This window comes from Vidua chalybeata, chromosome 1 (assembly GCF_026979565.1).
Source record: "Vidua chalybeata isolate OUT-0048 chromosome 1, bVidCha1 merged haplotype, whole genome shotgun sequence".
In the NCBI taxonomy this organism is placed as follows: Eukaryota; Metazoa; Chordata; class Aves; order Passeriformes; family Viduidae; genus Vidua; species Vidua chalybeata.
Window position 1 is genome coordinate 81,237,339 of NC_071530.1, and position 21,995 is coordinate 81,259,333.

The following is a 21,995-nucleotide window of genomic DNA, read 5'->3' on the forward strand; positions in this document are numbered from 1 at the left end:
ACGTTCACTGCATTTATAGATATACAGTTAACTGTAAATTTCCCTTTTGTATTAGAAAACTGATTTAGTCAGATTCTCTGTTTTAATGGAGTTGGATACATACTCATCTGTCCAATGTGTGTTGTGTGGCCCCTAGGAGATTTCACAGTAACTCCTCCTGTGTTGCTGTGTTTGTCTTTATAGTATGTCTGTCATACTTTCGTTCAACCAATCCCTCTAAGGTGAAGGCATAAGATTTTTGTATTATTAATGCTTCGTTTCATCTAGTTAATGATCTTTTCACGTTATTTCATCTTCTTTGTGATTGACCTTCCATGTCAGATAAAGGTCTTATTTAAGATAAGTATTATGGAATAATAGAAATCTATTCTATTTGAACAGTCAGGACAAATGAATCCAGTAGAGAATCTGATGTTAAACAGGTGCAGCACTGCACATGTAAAATCAGGGACTAAGTGTTCAATCTCTGAACACTTTAGTTCTTAACAGATGTGTTCTTTTTCTCCGTATGTTATAACAAAATAAGGATTTGCTCTGAAAGTATTGACACAAACACTAACCAGTCTTGGCAAACACAAAACTGTGTTCCTTACACAGTATCAGCTGTGACTATTCATTAACTTCAAATAAATGTGTGCATTAAATAGCTGTAAAGCACATACATGTATAAACAATCAGGTTTTGTCAGAAAATACTTTTTTTTTTGCTTTCTTGTTTACTGATGCCTAGACAAAGGAATGCTGCAACTTCAAAACAACATCTGTCAAACCAATTTTCATCAGATTAAGTATATCCTCAGAATAACCATCACAGCTTACAAAATACTGGAAACGCAGGTTGTGCTTTGTATAAAAAACCAATAGAATTTAAAGCACTTTAAAGTGTTTTATAAATGTAGCAATGATAGCCTGTGACTGTTCTCCATTTTTGTTACTATTCTCGGGAAGTTCTTGGGAAAGATAATGAGCGATGTTGCAACACTGCAGTCCCAGTAGATGTCTCAGAGTGCAATTACAGAGTTATGGTCCTGGCAGCTAATCTGGGTCCACAAGAGCCCATGGTTTGGGAGTCTGGCAGTAAAGATTGAATTTATTATGACAAAGTTCATCTGTGGAAAGATTTCTCTCATTAGGAATGAAATTAAAGCAGGAATCAGTGACTGATTATCCAGGCCTTTCTCTGATCTGTTGAATTCTTCATTAGTATAGATGTGTGATTATATATGCTGTGGCCTGGTTCTGGTTCTGTAGATCATCAAAGACAATGAATAATACTAATTTTTTAAAATATTTTTTCTGAAACAATGTAACCTGGTAAAAATACAAGGAAAGCCAGTGGCTTGACATAGGACATAAATAGCGACGCACTCAATCATGCTAATTTCTGGCCAGCTTTCGGTCTTTTTCCCTGCTACAGGATAATTAATACATTGAAATGAGCTTCCTATTAAGCTGGTGTGTCTTCTGTAGGAGCAAAGCATTTTTCCTGTGTAATGAGTTAAATAGAGAGGTGAAGCCTCATTACCGTGTGCACATACAGCTGATCATGGAAACTTGGAGCAGCCAGAAACAAATGCCAGGGTTTCTGCAAGATCTTTGTGGATGGAGGGTAGAGGCACTTGAGCTGGAAGCTGGGTCAGCATTCCCATTAGTTCTTCTGTTTAAAAGCTGGAAATCTAGTATGGAGCAGGGAGAGTCCACTCAAAAATCCATGAAGATGACGAACAAGGGGGAAAGTCAAGGAGAAAACTATTCCAGCTGCATCTGGGAGTAGATACCTTTTGCAACTCTGATTTCCTGTCATGTTGTTCTCTGTGTGTCAGCACTATCCTGGAATATCCATGAACTCTAAGTGAGGCATTTTGGTGCTTTACCACACGCCTGTGGGAGAGCCCTAATCAGTGTCCTGTTTCCAAGGCAGTGTAACTAAAGACAGTCACAGAGTCCACTGCATACAAATAAGGCTGAATATGTTATGTCATGATAGTGTTCAAGATAAAGGCTTTGTGTCTGAAAAATATAGTTTTAACTAGGAAAATGGTACTGCTGACTTTTGTCTTCTTATAAAGATGTGCTAGCTGCTTCTGAAGTATTACCTGAAGCATAAACCTCAGACTAGATTTTAGCTTACCTGAAAATGACAATGATCTTTGCAGAATCTTCAGCCTAATTCCTGAGACAAAAGAACATACAATTAAATTAAATAAGTTCAGAAATCTGCCAAATATTCTAACTCTATCCAGCTCTATCATGTACTTGGGAGATTTAACACTTGCAAGTTTGGGTCCTGTGAATATTAATAGCATGATATTTCAACATGAGACCAGGATTTCTAAGCAGATTTTTTCAATTTGCAGTGGTAAAAGATGTGTTCAAAATGACCATTATGCAAGAGATTCCTTATGGTTTTCATTTTTGGCCAAAGCCATGGAGCATTGCACTTGTTTTTAAAGCAAGAATTATGAACCACACAGCAAGTAATACAGTGTGGTAGCTGGTGAACAGCTCATGGCACATTCAGCAAATACAGGCTGTGTTGGGGAAATGTTAATTGGAATTTCTTGCATCATCAAAGCATAATGAACATTGAAAGGTCACGTTAAGAATATTTTTTAAACATCCATCTGATTTGACTTTTTCACTGTCCAGTATTGTTAATAATACAATGTCAAGCAAAAAACAGTTTCTCTTGAGTGTGACTAAAGCCAGATTCCATGTAGAGTTGAAGAATAAATTGCCATACTTTTTTTTGTTTTAATTTACTGTTCATTTCCTTTATAATGTCATGGTATAAGTGTGTGAACTGTACCTTGAGCCACTGCAGTACATCTGTATTTTCTCAGTCAGAGTTATTTCTTTGAGTTTGTTACTCAGCATCCAGTAGGTCTCATGCAGACTGTAACATACTAATTGGCTCAGTATAATTAGAATGAAATGGAAGTGTTTTGCTATTGATCTTTGCTTGTTATTAGTTTGTACTGACAGAAAATTGGATTGAAAAAGTCTAATACAGCTATTAAAATGTTATTTCTCATGGCAGGAAATATCACTGTTATTCTTCCATGGAAGTATTTTAGAGCAGAACTCTCTTCCTTTCTCCTTTTTTTCTTCCTTTCTCGTTTTTTTCTAACCTTGTCTTTCTGGCTTTTTAAAATTTTCTAGGAGGGATGCTGAGCCTTCTTAAATAACCAGGCTGTTCATAGACTGAGTAGCAATGCCATGACTTAAACAGTGCCCAGGCAATATTTATGAGTTCAGTATAACAAGTCTAATATTGTGCTACTTGTTATCTTAACTTCACACATCATGTTAATAAATTTTTACAAGCTGTGTAGTTGTAAAGTGCATCATAGTAATCACTATCATTCCTCTAATAAGTCATTTGACTTGTGTGTGCTTTGTGTTGTTCCAGCCTCGTGAGCTGTAACATCTCAGGATAGAGCCCCTCTTGTGGTCGAGGTTAATGCACCTTCTCTGAGTCCTCAGTTGCAGATGTTCTCAGGGGGAGGGACACCTTCAGCTCCCCACTCTGCTCCCCTCTGTAGTGTCTCAGGTTTTCTTACAGGAGAATTACCCCTATTGTGGAGATTTGCTGGAGCTCCAGGTCCCAACCCTTCTGCAGACTCCATGCAGATGTGTGGTTTCACTTGCCTTGAGGCACTAAGGTTGCTGAGTGTCTGTAATTCAGATGCTGGCAGTGCCAGCAGGGCGAGCAGTTGGACGTGGCTGTGCTGTGGCCTCCAGGTAGAGGTGGTCAGTTCAGGAGATCAGTGAGCCAGGGAAACCAATGGCTCGTGCTGACCAAGCTACAGAGAACTCTGGCTGTGGAGAGTCTATTCCTGTTGGTGTGGATGGAGGGTCTGCATATGAGAAACCAGGAAAGGCTTTGCATTATGTTTTTTAATATTCGTTTGATTACAGACACATTTCTTTTTCTTGTAATAGAGTAGACTACCTGCTTGAAAATCTGTGATTTAAAGTACAGCGTGTTGCTCTTCCTAAGACTCAGAATCCTCATTCATTCGATTGACAGATGTAAACTTGAAATTTATTTTATTCTCTAACAGCAGTGACTTTAGTCCAGCTACAGTTTTCATTGTGGAATACAAATACACTAAGCCTAAAGTACTGCTGGCAGTTTATGTATAAAATTTGAGGATTAAGAAGCCAATGCAAACAAAGACTCAGCTTTAAGAAGCAGTATTGTTGGACTAGTCTCTTACTGTTGTCACAATCAATGTGAAGCAATAGCAGCCAAAACCTAAAGGTCTGGTTTTGGCTGCAGTAAGTACTACTAAGGCAATAGTCATTTGAAGAGGAAATTTGTCTTGTCTATTTGAAACATTAATCAGTTTCCAAAAATGCCACCTTTTTTTTTTTTTTTTTGCATTGTATGTGTGATTTCCTTTTCATTTTTACCTTCTAAATAACTGATACAAATAATCTGTCTTATTTTTTTCAGCCCACCTAAGCCAGCGGTGTTCATCTCCGGTGTCATTGCTAGGGTAAGATTATCAGTAAATTTCTCTCAGTCATAGCGAAATTACTGTAAGCTTTTCAGCATTACCTCCAATCAGAGCAAAATTAATCTTTTTCATACCCCTTCCTCTTTTGTGAGAGGAGGCTTTGTGTTTTCTATATTCGTGTAAGGCCCTTTGAGCATTCTTTCTGGGTTTGTGTGAAATTGAAATTATTCATTGAAATAATTTCCACCGTTTTTCTTTGAATTTTAGCACTTTAAGTTTATTGGATCATCTTTTTATATCTAAGCTAGATATTACTGTATTCATTTCCTTTGGAAGTGGCTGCATATTAAACTGCTGCTGTAGCTTGATCTGTGATGAGGAGCAACCCTGTAAGGTTACATGCTTGAAGATAGTGTGTTTTGGCTGCCGTATGTGCCTTGGGGTACTTGGGATTCAGGGTGTTATTTCCTGGACTTTAAGAGCAGGGAGGACCTGTAAATCCTTAGTATTAACTAGCCATTAATCATGTGATCAGTAATTTGTGCACTGTGGCAGGGTTTTGCCATGGCTTTATGTGGTGGTTACCTTACATCACTGGGGGTTGTAGTGTGGTTTACTGGAAGATGCTGTGCTTGTGTTTGTGCTATGTCTTTCCATAGGTGGAAAGAATGAGCTGATGCCATTTTCCTTAGCCCATAAGGAATGGGCAATTGGCAGCATCAGGGGAGAGAAGGCAGAAAATGTCGAGTGTGAGGAGGACAGATTTTTGAACACTGGAAGCAAGTTGGAGTAGAGAAAATAATATAAAATGTAACAAGTTAACATCCTGATTAAAACAAAACCAAAATGAAACAGTGTAATGTTGTTGCCCTGTGAGCCAGTGGAATGCCCAGAGTTTCTGGCACATGGTATGTTTGTCCCACTTTCTGAAGGGGGAAGTTGTGGTGCTGTTGTCCCTCTGTCACTGAGCACTGATAGCATTTTGTTTTCTGTTACTTTCTGAAAGCCTCATGGGACTGACCTTAGAAATGGCAATGGTAAATAGGTGACATATGGGTTACACCTGGACTGAGACTGCCCAGCAGCAGCACCTGAGAGCTGACACTAGTAGACCTAGTTAAAAGAGCATGTTAAACTTAAAAGCCAGCCATCCCTAAGATTTGAATCATAAGTAGTTTTAGATCCTGCTTTCTTCCTAAAGAACTGGCATTGTTCAGCCTGGAAAAGAGAAGGCTTTGGGGTGACTTAACTGCATCCCTCAGGATGGAGTCCTGAGCAACCTGGTCTAGTGGAGGGTGTCCCTGCCTATGGCATTGATGCTGGAACTGGATGATCTTTAATGTTCCATCCAACCCAGGATATTTTACAATTCTGATTCCTACAGTAGTCTTTTTGTGCAGGTATTTTTCATGCTGCCTTAACTTACTTTTAAAATAGTCTATTCTTTCTAGTGGCTTTTTGGAAACCAAACACATCTGAGGATAGAAATATTTTTATTTTTTTCCCCCTTAGGGTCACATTAAGATACCTTATTACTGGATAGTGTGTGTAACTTGAAGAAGTAAAGCTTGCATAAGAAAAATTTTGAAGTTGGCTAAAAAGAAGAAAAAAATAGAATATGTGCAGGGGGACTCCAAAGTAACATGCAACACTCTTTTCTATCTGAATTTCACATTTTTTAGAATTTACATCAATTTGAACTGGAAAGTACACTTTTAAGATTTCTTTAACTTTTCCTGCTGTGTTCTTCAAACAGGGTGATAAAGACTTCCCTCCAGCTGCAGCTCAGGTGGCTCATCAGAAACCACATCCTTCTGTGGAAAAGCTTCCTCACCCACAGCACGTCAAACAGCACATCCACCAGCCTCGCAAATGAGCTCCCTGTCAGGATCGCTGCCAACCTGCTCTCAGTGAATGTTTTCAAGAGAAGACAAAAACCCTTTAGTATTCACACTGTCAAATCTGTAAAATTGACGTCTAAAATAATACGCTGTTTCTTTTACTTTAATTCTCAAAGGTTAATAAGAATGAAGACATTGTTCAGTTGTTATCCCAGATGGAAAATTTTGTATTGAGTATTTGCTGATCAGGGGTGCTTTTTTATAAGATTTTCTTATTGCCAAGCTAAAAACTTCACTATGAATAATATGATTAATGGGCTTAAAATTTGTACTTTTAGTTGTGGACTTACAATAGCAGATAGTTAATGTAGTTTTTATGCTAAGCCAGAAAGGAAGAACAGCCCTTTTGTACTGGTACCTTTATTGTCTGGAGGGAGTTTGTTGGTTGTGTTGAGACAGAAGTCAGTGGATGCCTTGATTATGTAGAACCCTTGCAGCCTTCAGTATCCTACACTGCTACACCCCAGTGCCCTCTGGGTTCAACCAGGGAGATGATGATAGGGCCACCATACATTCTCAAGTGGGCAGAGATCCAGCTAAATCTTCTTTACACTCCTTTGCACTCGCACAATCTTGCTGAGATTTTTTCCTGTAGTTGTCTATGGGAATGGAGAGGAGAGAGAAATCAGAATTACAAGAATGCTGCTTGTAGACAACTAATTTGTAATCTCATGGGTCTCACTGGGGGCTGTATTTTTGAGGTGATGATTTCACATTCCAATAACAAGCTGAAGGAGTTCATGACCCTCTGTATTGAACTTAAAATAAGTTGATCAAAAATCCTTTTAAATTTAGGATTGAGATCACGTTCTGAAACTAAGAGGTAACATTAGTAAATATGTTTATGATCCAATCTCTTTTGTACATAATTTTTTTTCCTAGACTTCTTATTCTGAAATACAGTAGTGATATGAGGGAGTAAAAAGAAAGTTTTTCCAAATAGAGCAATCATTTTATTTTTACCAGATAATTAAATCATTGGTTTGTCAGTTCAAAATCACTTAGCTCTATCATTTTCCTTCTGAAACTCACCTCTTTAAAAACCAGGAAAAGAAATTTTATACATTCTATCTATTTTAAAGTGTCCTTCTGTTTTTAACTGACTATAAATACAATACAGCCTTTGGTAGCCTCCAGGTTTATAAAGTTTCTAATGAGGTCAGAAAGTGGGAGCTAATGTTGCAGCCATTCACCTGGCAAATCAGTGACATTTTAGGGTCACTTAGGGCTTTACCAGTTCATTTATGGTTTAAAAAAGCAGGAAAGTTTAAAAATTATTATTTTTTAAAGATTCTGTAGATTTAATAATTATTTCCTGAGTAGCTGATTTAAAACAACAGCAACAAAATAATGGGAAATATAGCCCTTTTCACATGTGGAGCAACTCACTTCATGTGGGTGCGAGGCACCTGACATTTCCATCTCTTTGTAGGCTTGAAATGGAAATGATGTTTTACAAATTGTATGCATGGACGTATTTATTCTAAACCCAAGGAAGGATGTACAATTTCCATATGCAGTCCTTATTTTCAATTTGATTACAAACCATACTTGCCTTAAGGAATGAGTGTTGTTTGTAAGAATTATTCTGTATTAGAATAAGCATAACTTTCCAAATCTGCTTTCTGTTTCTGATATTGGTGCAGCAGAGGCCTTGTTTGTAGCTGCTTATGAGCGTACAAGTGATTCACACCCGAGCAACTCATTCATAAGGGTAGCATTGTGAGCCTCTTGGAATCTCTGCAGGAGATGATTTGCTGGCAGGAATGTTTGCAGGCGCGGGACAGGAGGCGGCTGGTGGTGCAGCTGTAGCTGTCCATGTGCTGTGTCAGCAATGGAGCAGATCACCCCAGTCACTTCTGGTACCTGCTGGCCTGAGGGAGAGCTGGGTGGGATTCAGCTCTGCCTCGTGCTGTGCCTGAAGGAGTATCTAGAGCCTGGTGTTGTCAGTGGTGGTGCAGTCAGGAGAGTCAGCAGAACTTAGGTCTGGCATCATTGACCAAAGGGAAAAGTCTTTCAGGATGAGCTGGATCACTCTTGGCTCCACTGGCTGCAGTGGAAAATTAAACCTCAGCATGGAGGCACACGGTGAGATGGGGCTGGGTACCTCTGCTCCATGTCTTGTAATAGGTAGAAACGGTTTTGAAAGCCACACTGCATCTCCATTCTGACAGTAAAAGTTAGGAGCATGGATGCTTTCAAATTACAAACTACTGCTCCTGGTTGTTAATGCAATATATACAGCATATATAGACAATACTTGATTTTTGTCTTTGATTACTTAGATAGATATGTACATTTATACAATGAGATATGGCTCTTAAGATAGCTTTAGTGGCTTTTAGAGGGCAGAAATTCGTATATTATTAGAAAACGTCTCTGTATGAAAGCTATATATTGTTGGGAGGTATCCATGTTTATACATAGATGTCCTTACCCAAAGCATTGCCTTTTCCAAAATAATCATAACTGGTGAACTGGATTTCTTACTGATGGTTATTGATACTTTTAAAATATGATTCAGTAGCATATAAGCATCGGAGATGTTCAGATGTTACCTTGAAATAACTGCAAAAGAAATTTGCTGTAATTGTCAATGTGGCAATAATGCAACAATAAAGCATGAAGTTTATATTGGGCTCTTTTTTCTCTGTAAGTGCAATGTAAATCAGCAGGGTGCAGCTTTGTGGCATTTATGGGATTTTATTACAGATTGCTGCATGACTAATCAACATTTTATAGATAGTGAAATTTATTATGAAGTTTTATGACACAGTGGATGAGCTATTTTGAGTAGTCCAGTCTCATGTAAAATAAAAAGTAGATGCTACCAGCTAGAATGGGAGCTGCTGTTTTCCACTATGAAATTGAAGATGCTCGCTCAGCCCCTGTGAAGCTAGAGAATCTAAGCCTGGTAATAAACCAGGATGGTAAAGAAAACGAAATGTAACATTTTCCATTGCTTCGCAAGTTCTAGTCTTTTAGAAAAAGCAAGTATTGTAATCAGAAGAGGTGGCAAGCTTTTCCTAAAGCTGCAGTTTACACAATGCATGCCTTAACATAAGTAATTTGCTGAAGAATATGGAGAAATTGCCACAGTGTTTCTGGGCCCTTTCTGATATTTTGGGCATCCCGTGTTCAGTGCATGTCTAGTGTGTATATAATGCAGCAAATGTGTGTGGTACAGTGCAGATGTGATAGCTGCTGCCCTGGGACTATTGCAGCGTGATGTCCTTAGACTCCACGCTCACATGACCACAGAATGGTTTAGGTTGGAAAAGACCCTTCAAGTCATTGAGTCCAAGCATTAGCCCAGCACTGCCAAGTCCACCACTAAACCATGTCACCAAGAGCCACATCCGTACATATTTTAAATACCTCCAGATGTGGTGACTTAACCACCTCCCTGGGCAGCCTGTTCTAAAGCTTGACAATCATTTTGGTGAAGTTTGCCTCATACCCAATATAAACCTCCCTTGGTACAACTTGAAGCCATTTTCTCTTACATTATCACTTGTTACCTTGGAGAAGAGACCAACCCCACCTTGCTACAACCTCCTTACAGGCAGTTTTAATGAGCAATAGGGTCTCCTCTCAGCCTCCTTTTCATGCTACGTTATTCAAAAGATATCTTCTTTCATTAAAATTTTGGAAAATACATGTGCATGATGTCAGGCATGCTGTTGATTGCATTGTCCATTGTTACTCCAAATTTCAGGGCCTTGTTATCAGCAGTATTGCAAATGTTATTAGTAATTAGAAATTATTTACTTCTCTATCAACTGTATGATCTAACCTTTTGTCACTGAATGTCTTGAAACAGAAGTCTTGTACTTTTTTCCACAGTACTGTGATCATTGTATGCTCCTGGCTGTTTACTCAAAGCAGTTTTCCATACAAAGGTGAAGGGAATGAACATACTTACATTTTTATCCCTTTGGAATAACTTTATTCTGAATACTCACCATCTTCATGGGGGAGGAAGGTGTGGGCTTTGTAAGGCACTTCATGTGTCCACTTCAGATTTGGGTATATTAAATTTAGAATTATATTTACGTCTAGGCTAATGCCTTAAGATGCTGGATTAATACAAATAATTGCATTTTAGAAAATGTGGGGATATCAGTATAGGTACAATTTCCTTTCCAGCAGGGGGATATGTTGCTGGTCAGAGGCTGCAATGATGTAAAGAATTAAGACAAATCTCTGTTTTAATTTAAATTCTTTGCACACAAACCTCTCACAAGATAAAGACATTTAAATATAGCTGGTTACAGCTAACATTACCTGCTATTTAAGGAGGCAGATTATAGTGACTGGCTGGCTCAAGAAGAAACTGAGTCAAGTCTGCAGCAGTAAATCATGGGATTTCTTCAGCAGATGGGTAAAATGAATCAGCATTGTATCTGTAACCTTTGGTAAGTGCTGTGTATGATTATCTTACATAAAATTAGTAAAGGTAGTTTCTTAAGAAGCTGGAGATTTGTATTTTGCTTGTCCCTGTGTTTTTGGGTCTCCTTCAAGAATGTGCCTTTATTGATTTTCTTCATCCCCCATCAGAGAAAAGACTGCAGCTGGTGTATACTATTTCTTGAATCATAAAATGGAAGCACTAGCATTCAGGTATGAGGCCTGAGAGGAGAGGTGGAGTGTATTGTATTTGACAAAGCACTCTGTGAACAAAGAAGTAATTTCTATTGCAATGACTGTTTTCCTTCCCTTCAGAATGCTCATCAGAGGTGAGAAAAAGAATATGATAGCCCTTTTTGGTAATGTAATTTACTACTATTTGGAGCTCACAGGCATGCATGGTTGCTGATGATGTTTTGCAAAACAGAAAATGCTGTCAATGACAAAACTGAATTTAAGGATACTAAAGCCATGGCAAGCATAGATCTTGCAAGTGACCTTGAAAGAAGCCCTGTAACATAATCTCTGCTGTCCAGCTTACATTGGCGGTATTTGTAGAAAACGTGACTGTCTGGCATTCTATAGGTCACTCAGAGCTTTAGAAAAAGAAAAGGATTAGTAATCCACAGTGATTTTAAGGATTATGAAATTGGTTAGCTGCTGATGACACTGCAGCTCGCATCAGCGTCAGTAAGGTAACATGTCGTGTTACCTTCAGTGTAGTCTCACATTGTCCTGACTAAAGCTGGTTCAGCATAATGGTTTTTATCCTTTCTGGCAGAGAAGCAAGTGGCAGGTTATGAAGGTGTGTACAATGGGTTCTTACGAGCCATGTGTGGTAGCTGCTCAGGTGTCAGTGGGTATCTGATACCATGTTAGATAGTGACATCACTTTGTTACACACAGAGGAGCGAGTGAACTGGAGAGCACAGCAATGAGATCACAGTTTCCAAATCACAGAATACTCTGAGTTGGAAGGGACTCACAAGGACCTAGTGCGTCCAATTCTTAAGTGAATGACCCCTAGGGGGATTTGACCCACAACCCTGGTGTTACTAGCACCATGCTCTAGCCTGCTGAGTTAATCTTAGGGTCACAATGGAACCCACTTGGCTTCTCTCTTAAACCAGAGGTGGCTTTAAAAATATAGAACAGAGGATTTAGTTAAAATGAAAAGCAAGAGTTAGCTACTTATTTCTGTATGCTGGTAGCAGCTGAAATTACAAATGTCTTGTCATATTTCAGATGTGACTGAAACCACATATTCAATGCCTTTCAGAGTAAAATTGCACCAAGTGTGCCAGTGTTTGGGTCTGAAGGAAGAGAGGCATCACCTTTTTCCTTGCTTTATACTTGCTTGTGAACCTAATATATTTAACTGAAAACTTCACTTGGTATAAAAAAAAAAAAAAAGCCTTGTTTCTAAGCTTTATTTCTAATATGAGATGTGCACCTTGTCTTAAGCTATATTTAATTTTTCAAATGTTATCTCTGAGGAAGATAAAGGTAATCTGCCTTTGTCTCTTTAAAACCACCAGACTGGGGCACATGCCAGTGAAATGTTGCACACTTCATTTTACTTTCTGTTGTATTTAAATCAGCAGTGAACAGGAGCTGTGATTAGAGAAGTAAAGCCTTAAATATTAAAAGTAGAACAGTAACTGGATCAGCACAGAAGTGGATTCAGTTGTGCTCTGTAAAGCTGTTGTTAGAGGATGATAAGAGAAAAGAAGCAGAGCTGTCATATTGTTTCAGAACTGTACACTGGCCATTTCTTATGTTGCTCAGTGACCTCAATTTCCATGCCTAATTACATACTGAGAGGACAATTCTTTGATTCATAAATCTGTATGTCCTTGAATCTTTTTGCGTGGAATGGGCCTTTGGATGAGGGAAATCTGCAAATGCAAATACATTATAATAAATTCTGGTTCTTCTAACCTACAAAGGTAAGCATAAAGAAATACATATTATCTCTCTTCACTGCAAAAGCAGCATGTATGTGGATATAGGAGGTAGAACTAAGACATACTCTAGTTGAACTGAGACCTAATTAATATTTATTTGTGTATGTATGTCCCTACAATGAGGGAACAGACAGTTTTAAAAACTAGGATGTAAGATTTCATTCATCCCAGAGGTATTAAGCAATGGGAGATCAGATTCTTTGGAACACACAGTTTGGGTTAACACCTTTAACATCCTTTCTGCAGGTAGCTAGTGTTACATCTGAGTTGCTAATAAAAAAGACCTACATCAGAAGCTAATTCCTTACCTAATTCCTTCCCTCTGGACAAGAGATAATGAATAGCAAATGCAAGAATTCTCCTTTTAGGGCCTGATTTATTACCCAGAACATAATAAACATTAGTCTGCGGCTGATGTGACAGTTGTGACAGCTGGAGGGGTTTGGAATGAAAGGCTGAAGCCTTAAATAAGCCTGTCAACTGAGCTTGTTATGAGGATCTTGGTTAAGATCCTTGGTTAAGACTTTGCTTTTTGTGGCCCCAAAGAGCTCCTACAACATCCACACTGAACACTTCACAGTGTTAGAACTGTGCTTTGCATGCTGATGGCTGGCTCACCACCAGCCAGTAGTGGCTAAGGTAAATACTTAAAGAAAGCACTGAGCTCGATCTGACTATTTATCATGACCCATAATATTCCTCTCCCCTACATGCATATGTTTAGTTTGTTTATGTATCTGGTTTTGTTCCTTCCTGGCTGTCATGGTGTGCCATGTGTGTCACTCTCTGATGGCTGGTCCTTTACAATAGGAATGACTTTGTTGGTGGGTGCAGGATAAAAAAGAATCTTAAAAGGCAGATTCTATACATTAAAAACTGTGGAAAATGTTACCAATGTCATCTAAGCAGATCTCCCCTGGGAGATTTAGGATTCCTACAAGTGTAGGCTCCTTCAAGGCAGGTTATTTTCCCATCCCATGCAGGCCACCAGTCTTCTAGAGGATTTCTGCTTTCTTTATAGTCCTGTTAACTTCAGTGATACTCTCCAAGGAATTAAGGTAAGTTCAGATTTATTTTGCAGGACTGGAGAGTCAAACTAGGTATTTTACATGAGGTAGAGACTGCCAGGCATCCGTCTTTTCAAACACTGTAAGGTCTATCAACCTGAAAAGTGGTGGAGAAGGCTTGTGGGCAGATCCTTTCCTTTATGTGAGTTGTGTTTGTGGAATTCTGCAGAGGAATGCCAGTGTTACAGGGCTGTGTCCTGTCTTCAGTTCTGCAGCTTGGTCACTGCTAAGCCACTTTTTAAACATTGGTTTCTGGGCTTTTTCCTGACTCACAAACATGTTATGAAGTTCTGGCTTCAGGGCATGAAATGAAATTTGTCATGCAAAATATGACCCTATCATTGTGTAGGCCCCCTGATTTCAAAACTAGGGGACTGGAATTCAACAGAGCTCCTTGGAAGAAGGAGCACAGGTCTGTGCACTGCTCCTTGCTGGAACAGCAAGTTTAGAGGAAAAGATTATATGAGTGAAAATATGAGTTCTTTTGAAAACAATTGAACAAAGTGCTTCAGAGTAAATTAGCTCATGAGATAGAAGGGGGGTGAAATCACTGTTTTAACACACAGGTGTACATGTACATCTAAACATATACATGTTGTATAATTCAGTATACCTGATTTTAATAACTAAGGGGAAAGATCCTAATTTTTCATTTACTAGTAAACAAGTGTACAGTCTGTTTCAGCAGAAACAAGCATAAGCCCAACCACAGCCCCTTTTCGAGGAATGATATAAACATTATATATAAATGTATATTTTAAAAATTATATCCTTTGTTTATTTACAAAAGCAGTCCCAGGGTTACTGCTCTGCAGTTTCTCTTTTACTTATCTGTTGCTTTGCCTATAATTAAGCAAGATTGCAAAACAATTGGCAAGATGTCAGCTCAGCTTGCAGGTGCTATTGAAATGCTTTCAATAGTCAGAATCAAAGAGAACTTCACTCTTGATTTACTGTTCTTTATGTTCTGAAAATACAAATATTTCTGTGGCTGAGATTATAGAGAGAAAAGATTAAAGCACAGCACTTGAGGGAAGAAGAGCTGTACCAATTACCCTGAGAAACAATTCTAAATAGCATTAGTGACCCAGTACTAGTATTCTGAAGGATGGCTGAGTAAAGTTGGCACCTTCATATTCATTTTGAGCACTCAATTCTGATAGCTTAGCATTTGTACTCAAGGTAAAATGCTAGGGCCAATGTAAATTGAGAGCATCACTTTGATAGCATTATAGTTCTAACAGGTAATACAAGCTACAAGGAATGAATATGAGCCCTGTATATTTTTTCAGCCATATTTGCTGGCATTAATAACCGTAGAGCTGAAGACTTTTTGCCTTTCATCAGCTGTGCAGCAGAAGCTCTTCAAGTGTAAAAGGAGAGGTGATTTTTTTTTATTCTGCAAACTTAACAGAAACGCTTCTTAAAGCGGAATCTTCAATCCCTGTGTGCCTGGAGTCACTGAGAGGCAGCGGTGTCTCGCAGCCTGTGTCATCTGCTGCCTCTCACTCCCCACTGCTGCCACTCTCAAGGACAAGCTGTCACAACACTTCATGACCTGGCTCCTGCCTGTGCCTTACAAAGCCACAGATTAACTTTAGTGTAGCCACTGGTAATGTTTTGTGGTGTGCTAGACTGCTTAGAGGTGGGAACTTATTCAGGTGTGGGGAGGTGACTAAAAGCAGTGGCTGGGAGAGCATCCAGGGGAGAGAACTCAAGCTGAAGTTGTATCTTCACTCCCTAAAACTGCCAGTGGATGCTGAGCATCAGGTGGGCCTTTTCTGTCCATTTGCTGAGGGATGGTTTAGCTGATGAACAGAATTTGGGGAAGATATTAATGAAAAACAGTGGTGTGAGGCTACAGCAACTGAGTTGTTTTAGCCTTGATGTTTTTGAGAGGAAAATGCTAAAGCCTTTTCAGAAATGCACCTTGGAAATGTTGATGCCATGGAGCATCAACAAGTCCTAAAAGTTGTTACAAAGTATTAGAAAGCATTTTTAATTGTTCTCAAGATCCTTTTTTATTAGAGGTGAGTATGCTGGTGTTGCTGTGTCCCAGCCAGTTCTCTGGATGATGCAGTGGACAGCCTTTGGTCTTAGCCAGAGGCCAGCATGGAAGACCAGAGTGTGGCCTCTGTACCCTTCCTTGGTGAGGATCTTTGAGGTTTATCCCCAAGTGTTATTGACACAGGAGTGTGGAGGGACACTGCCAGGGCCACTTCTCAGCCTTGCACGATCTTTGGGGCCAGGCACCTCAGAGAGTCCCAGCCCATGAGGCATTTCTGGTGACCAGAGGCATCCAGCCACCAGGAGTCTGTGAGAGCTTGTGCTGGTGAGCTGGAAGAGAGGGCAAAAAGAGTGTTTTGTCTGGACCACTGGATATGTTTGGAGTTTGCAGCAGGCATAAAGTGTGTGGGGTTACCCCATCACATGTGACTGCATCTGCTGGTGATACTTAATCTAAGAAAACCACACCCTGAGCACCCAATAAGCAGTGTTTACTGCAGTGCCTACAGCGTGGTGCTTATAATATGGGCTCAGATTTTAAGGGATTTGGATTTCTAGGCCATTTCAGTGAAAGCTTTTGTTATCTTTCATGGAAATTGATTGCTTACCAGTAAAATCCATGTGGTTTATTGTTACAATTTAATAGGGTTTGCCTGTGAAAACAGATGTGGAAAAGGCCTTAAATAGCTACATGCCCTGCCAGCATTCACTGCCTGACTCAGTAGATATTTTCTGAAATGAAAGATGTGGATAAAATTGAAATGAGCAGAAACACTTTGCGAGGAATCCTAGGAAAGGTATGAGTGCTCTCAAAATATTTCACAGGTGTAGACCTTTCTGCAGTGCAGATCTTCCTGCAGAGGTCTGGGTGTAGCATGGTACTCAAGAATTCCCACTTCAACTCCTCCCCACCACTATGGTTTTCTTGACACTATGAAAATGTGAGCAGTGTTGCCTTCTCTGCCTTGAGGGAGAGACCACAAGGACTTCAGGCCACAAGGATTTCTTCACTCTTCCATGGGTCTAGGAGTCCAAAGGCTGTTTTGGGTGAGTAAACCCACAATTCTATAGGAAGATTCATGTCCATACATTAATGTGATTTTTAAATAACTGGATGGGGATGATCACTGTTAAATTAGGTCTTGGCTTTGTTAGACTTACTGCTGCTGCTGCTGCTGGGTTGCTGCTGTCACCTCTCCCTCCCCTTTTTCCCTGTCTTGGGTTCATTTAAATTCCCCCCGTGTCATACTCAGATGTGCCTTCTCAGCTGGCACAAGGCTTTCAGAACCCAGCTAATGGGAAACGGCAACACAGGGATTTTATGGCATTTAAACTGCACAGTCCTGACTTTTGCTTTCATAACTTCATAAATCTCTTAAATAGCCCACTGGAATCTTCAAAAGCTGGAATTCTTCAGCAGAGTAGGGCATGATGGTGGTATATGATGCAAAACTTTCTTAGTCTTGCATTTTAGGCTAAGCTTTCCTATACAGCAAATACTCATTTACCTAAGGAAATCACTTGGTGGGAAAAACAGGCCAAGGGCACTGTAAGCTTCCTGTTACTCAGAGAGAAGTATACTTTTTAAATGTGTTTTGAGGGAGGGCACCTTTAATGTTATATATCTGTTCTGTAGGGAATGCATGAGCACTCTTGCCCTCCTTTGTCTTCAGAAGCTGTGTGGGCTCAGCCACTCTCCAGCCACGAGCAGCAGATGATCTCTGTCCTGCATGTGTCCAGCCTCACCATCACCTGACATCTGAAGACTGGGATTGCCACAGGCTCCACTCTGGCCCCTGCTGTCCTAGCTGCCTCTGCCATCTCTGAAGAATTTTGTGTGGTTTTCCAAAGCCAAGAGATGACACATTCTCTCTTTGCTTGACTGACATCATTTTCGTTATATGGTTTTGTTTCTGTGGATTTTCCCATCCATCCTTTTCCCTCACTACCTGATAACCAAGCGCTGACCTTATGAATTAACTTGGTATTGAGGAAAATATTTCTCTTCAGTTGAGGGGTAGACTGAGGCACACAGGAAATAAGCAAGTCTGACTGGAACAAGCCCTGCACTTGATCCAACACATGCCAGCATAAGAACAGCTGCATGTTTGATGCTTATGGAAATACCAGATGGCGAGCTTGGCTTTAACCTGTTTTCTTCCCTCAGTGTTTTCTTCAGCTATATCCCTTTGTGGTAGTGGATTTCTTTTTCTCATTCAACCTCACATTCTCTTTACTTTGGTCAGGTCTGAGCTGGTGTACAACACTCAGCTCTTCATTATGGCCTCATTTTGTTGCTTTTTCAATTTAACTAATTCTTGCCCCGAGGAAATGCCATTCAACACCCTAAAAGAAGAGTCACCCATATAACATATGTTCTGTGCCCTGGGATGATGGGCTTAGGAGAGAAAGAGCCAGAGTCATAGTCTATCATATTTGTAGAATCTTCCTATCATATTTATAGCTTTTATGCTTTTTTTTTTTTTTTTTGCCATCCTGAAGCTGGGATTTTTTGTAGTGACTAAAAATAGCTACACTTGTGAATATGATCTGCATGTGGCAATTGAAGAGCATACCTGGAGATAAAGAAGGAAGAGAGGTCTCCAGACAAGCCCCAGGTCTGGAGACTGGGAGGTGGGCTGTTTGTCTGCAGTGGTTAAATCCCACAGCTGGCTTCTGTACAAACTGTGTTTTGTAGGAAGCGGCCTTGGGAGACCTGCAGACAGGGAATTACTGTAATCCAGCCTGAATGTCACGAAAGCATGGATTAATATTTCATCTTCTGCCTCTGACTGTTGTCAGGCTCACTTTGTTCCTGAGCAGGGGCTGTGATCCTCAAAAGATAGTGTTGAATTAAAGATTAAGCCAGTGTTTTACTTGATGGAAAGAGAGCAGTTCTCTGTGGAGGATGGTGACAATGCGGCTTTTACCCAGTGCTGCATGTAGGGTTTAGATTTTCCCAAATCCAATGACAGAGCAAAGCTGCAGCATGCTGCTGGGGATGGTGTGAAGGGAAGGATCCCTGGCAGCTGTGAGCCATGTTCATGAAAGTGACACTGGTAATTAGCCAAAGGTGAGCAAGAGGCACTGAGCAGCTCCGGGAGATGCCATTGTCTGCTGTGTGTGAGAGAGCTCATGTACAATGAGTAAAAGGGCAACAAGTACCTGCTTGGAAAAATGGAAGCTGCAAGAAACCAGCTTGGGTCGGCAGAGAGCCCGGGTCAGAGCCTTCCCCCAGCTCAAGGACGTGTCCCTCTTCTCTGGAAACAACACACTTAAGCTGCCACAGCTCTCTGCACGGAAACCAATTTCAAGATGAATGATTTATATCTCTTTAACTACAAACTGCTTCTGATTGGTTAAGTCAAGTGAATATCAGCCTGATTAAAACCAACCCCAGAGAGTTTGTGCACATTAGTTCAGCTCAACTTTTCAGCTAGAATGGCTCAGTTGGGGTTCTTTGTGTTGTTTTTAAATACAGACCAGACCTTGCCGTGGTACCTGGCTATTCCTTCTTTGGACAGCTGACATACAGCACTTTTGCCTTGGCTTTCTCTGAGCACAGTATCCTAGTCAGTCATGCAGATTCTCATGAGGGCTGGAAAACCTTCAGAAGCCTAAAAAGGCTCTTGCAGAAGACCTGGGAAACCACAGGCAAATGCTGCTCATTGTACCAGTGAAAATAAAATAAAAAAAAAGGATAATGCAGTCAGTCATGTGAAGAATAAACCCTACATTTTTCAAAAGCCACAGGTGAGAAACTGATCATGTAAAACACCCACAAAGTATATTTTTATGAACATGTTAGTAGAATTTCTGTTTGCTAAATAAATTTTTGAGACCAAAACAAAGAAAAATTATTTTAATATGGCTGGTCTGATTGGTTCTATTGCTCACTACACAAAAATTTTATTTCACTCATATGAATACACTTCAGGAGGCTGCAACTGCAGCTTTTTGAAAAGGATACCAGGCAGTCAAAGACCACATTTCCCTTGCACAGAAGTTTGGTAAATGCTGCATGACAACTATTCCACTACACTTCCCTGTGAAAGCAGCCAAGCTGATAATAGAGCATGTCTGCTCTCAGTACAACTATGTTTGTATATTCTTTTCAAACACTACTTCACTTTGGTTTGGAACAGAATTTTTAGTGGGGCTATTACTTAAATTCCCCATTGACTTATTGATTTGTGTCCCATTAACACTCTTATACAAAAATTCAAAACACCCCCACACTACCAGCTTCTGCAAAAAGCTGGCTTCAGTATAGTGGCAGCAAACACAAGGAAACCTTAATTCCCTGCTGCTGCATGTGGTGTGAAAGTAAATATTTTATCACCTTTATCAGCAGAAAGCTGTGCACAGAGGCTCAGGAAGCACCTTTGGTGGTTAACACCTCTCTGAGCTGACTTCAGTTACTATGGCACCAAGAGTAAAAATCCCATTGGCACACACATGCAGGTACACACACGGAGCAGAGATGTTCCAGCAGTTCCTGTGCCCCTTTCCTGATCCACATTTACAGGAGCTCACTGCTCCGTCAGTGCCTTGTGAGAGATCACTGAATGCATCCGGGATGGCACCCACAAGCACAGATTTTGCACATCTGCCTCTGGAGGGTTTCTGTTCATTTTCTATCAGTTTGGGAGGAAAGGCTTGGGCAAAGTAGCAAACTCTCATTCGTGTGGGAAGCTGCTACAACAGGAAGGGAAAAATGAACCACCTGAACCCATTTTCCCAACCTCTTCTCTTTCTCTGAGAGACAACTGAAACAGGAGCATTTGGCCCACTAATTATCCATAAACCTGTGTACAGTTTTATAGACATAAAAGCATGCTATAACCATTGTAAATTCAAATGTGCCAAGAGAAGTGGCAAATTTAAACCTGACTAGGCAAAATTAATGTGCATAATAACTTTAATTATCCAATGAAGTACAGTTTTCACATAATCCCCGGCCTCTTCTCATGCAAGTGCTCCATAGTGTTCAGTGAAAAGGCAGCTGGTCTGTTTTTCCTTTGTAACCTCCATAATATACCCTGAATGCTTTGTTCCTCTTATAGAACAATTATTTAATACTGGCTTTTTGCGAGAAGGTCATCATTAACATATATAAATGCTCCACATTATCACTAGGAGGTAAGAGGCTTTTTATATGTATTTGTGCTAATAAATGTTAAAAAAATTTTAGATTACGTATGTATATATATGTTTTATATATGTGTTTCATTATTACTTTATATATGAATGATGTTTATGTGTGCCTGTGTTACCTGTAGGTAGTTTTATAGGTATGGTTAAGTGTAATACCATGTATAATTGAAATAACTTAATGATATAGGTGTTTATATAGGTGAAGAACTGATTTGGAGCATCCAGTTTGCCCAGTCTGGGATATCCTTATTTAGCATTATAAAGCACACCTCAGTCTCTGCATGGATTTGGCTGATATCTTTTATACTTCCCAGTGGTCAGCATCTCCACGGCCAAAGCAAAAAGGGTCCAGAGTTCATGAAGTTTTTCCATAAATGCTGTATTTAGCTGTACATAAATGCTATATTTAGCTGGTGAGGAATTCACCAAGCAAAAGAAAATTCCTGCTCTTCAGAATAAGATGAATTAGTCCTTCTAATTTTCCTGGCATCTTTTCTGATACTATGACAGCCTGTGATACCTTTGCAGGTATCTATGAATACTTTTTGGGTTTTGTCCTTACTTGGATGATGCCCAGCACAGTGGCTGGTATTGGGTGATGGAGAAGATGGTGCCTTCCAGGAGCGAGGCTACTGGGAACCCCCATGCTGAAGCTCTTCCTCACCAGAGATGAGAGCACAATATAATTTTAGAGAATGTTGGGAAGCAGTTGTACTTTCACTTTCCACTGTCACTGTCATTAAATCCTTGCTAGTACAGCTGCTGCAGAACCAAGTCGGCCCATGGGGCTGAGACGGAGTAAAAATGTAACAAAGTAAAAATCCATTTGGATTTAGGTGAAATGTGCCACTTTGAGCTTGCTAACATGCTGTTTAGTCTGGTAACTGCAGCAGTAGCAAAACTGCCCCACCTAAGGAGAAAGAATGCAAATTTCCAAGCTAAAGAGATAAGACTCTTCAGACCTTGAAACAGTGCAGAGTGACCCAGGAGTTTTTTTCTGTACTTTCTGACAAAAAAATGA

At 39.9% G+C, this 21,995-nt stretch overlaps 1 protein-coding gene across 1 annotated transcript in view; it reads left to right on the plus strand.

The window, feature by feature from the left end:
• The window catches only part of DAP (death associated protein), a 54,471-nt gene extending 45,473 nt beyond the window's left edge, over window positions 1–8,998 (plus strand). Inside the window, exons 3-4 of the mRNA XM_053956502.1 lie at window positions 4,462–4,504; window positions 6,222–8,998. Of these exons, the coding sequence (XP_053812477.1) occupies window positions 4,462–4,504; window positions 6,222–6,341 (163 nt within the window). The 3' untranslated portion in view covers window positions 6,342–8,998. The remainder of the gene's footprint in view (window positions 1–4,461; window positions 4,505–6,221) is intronic.
• Window positions 8,999–21,995: the final 12,997 nt, after the last annotated feature.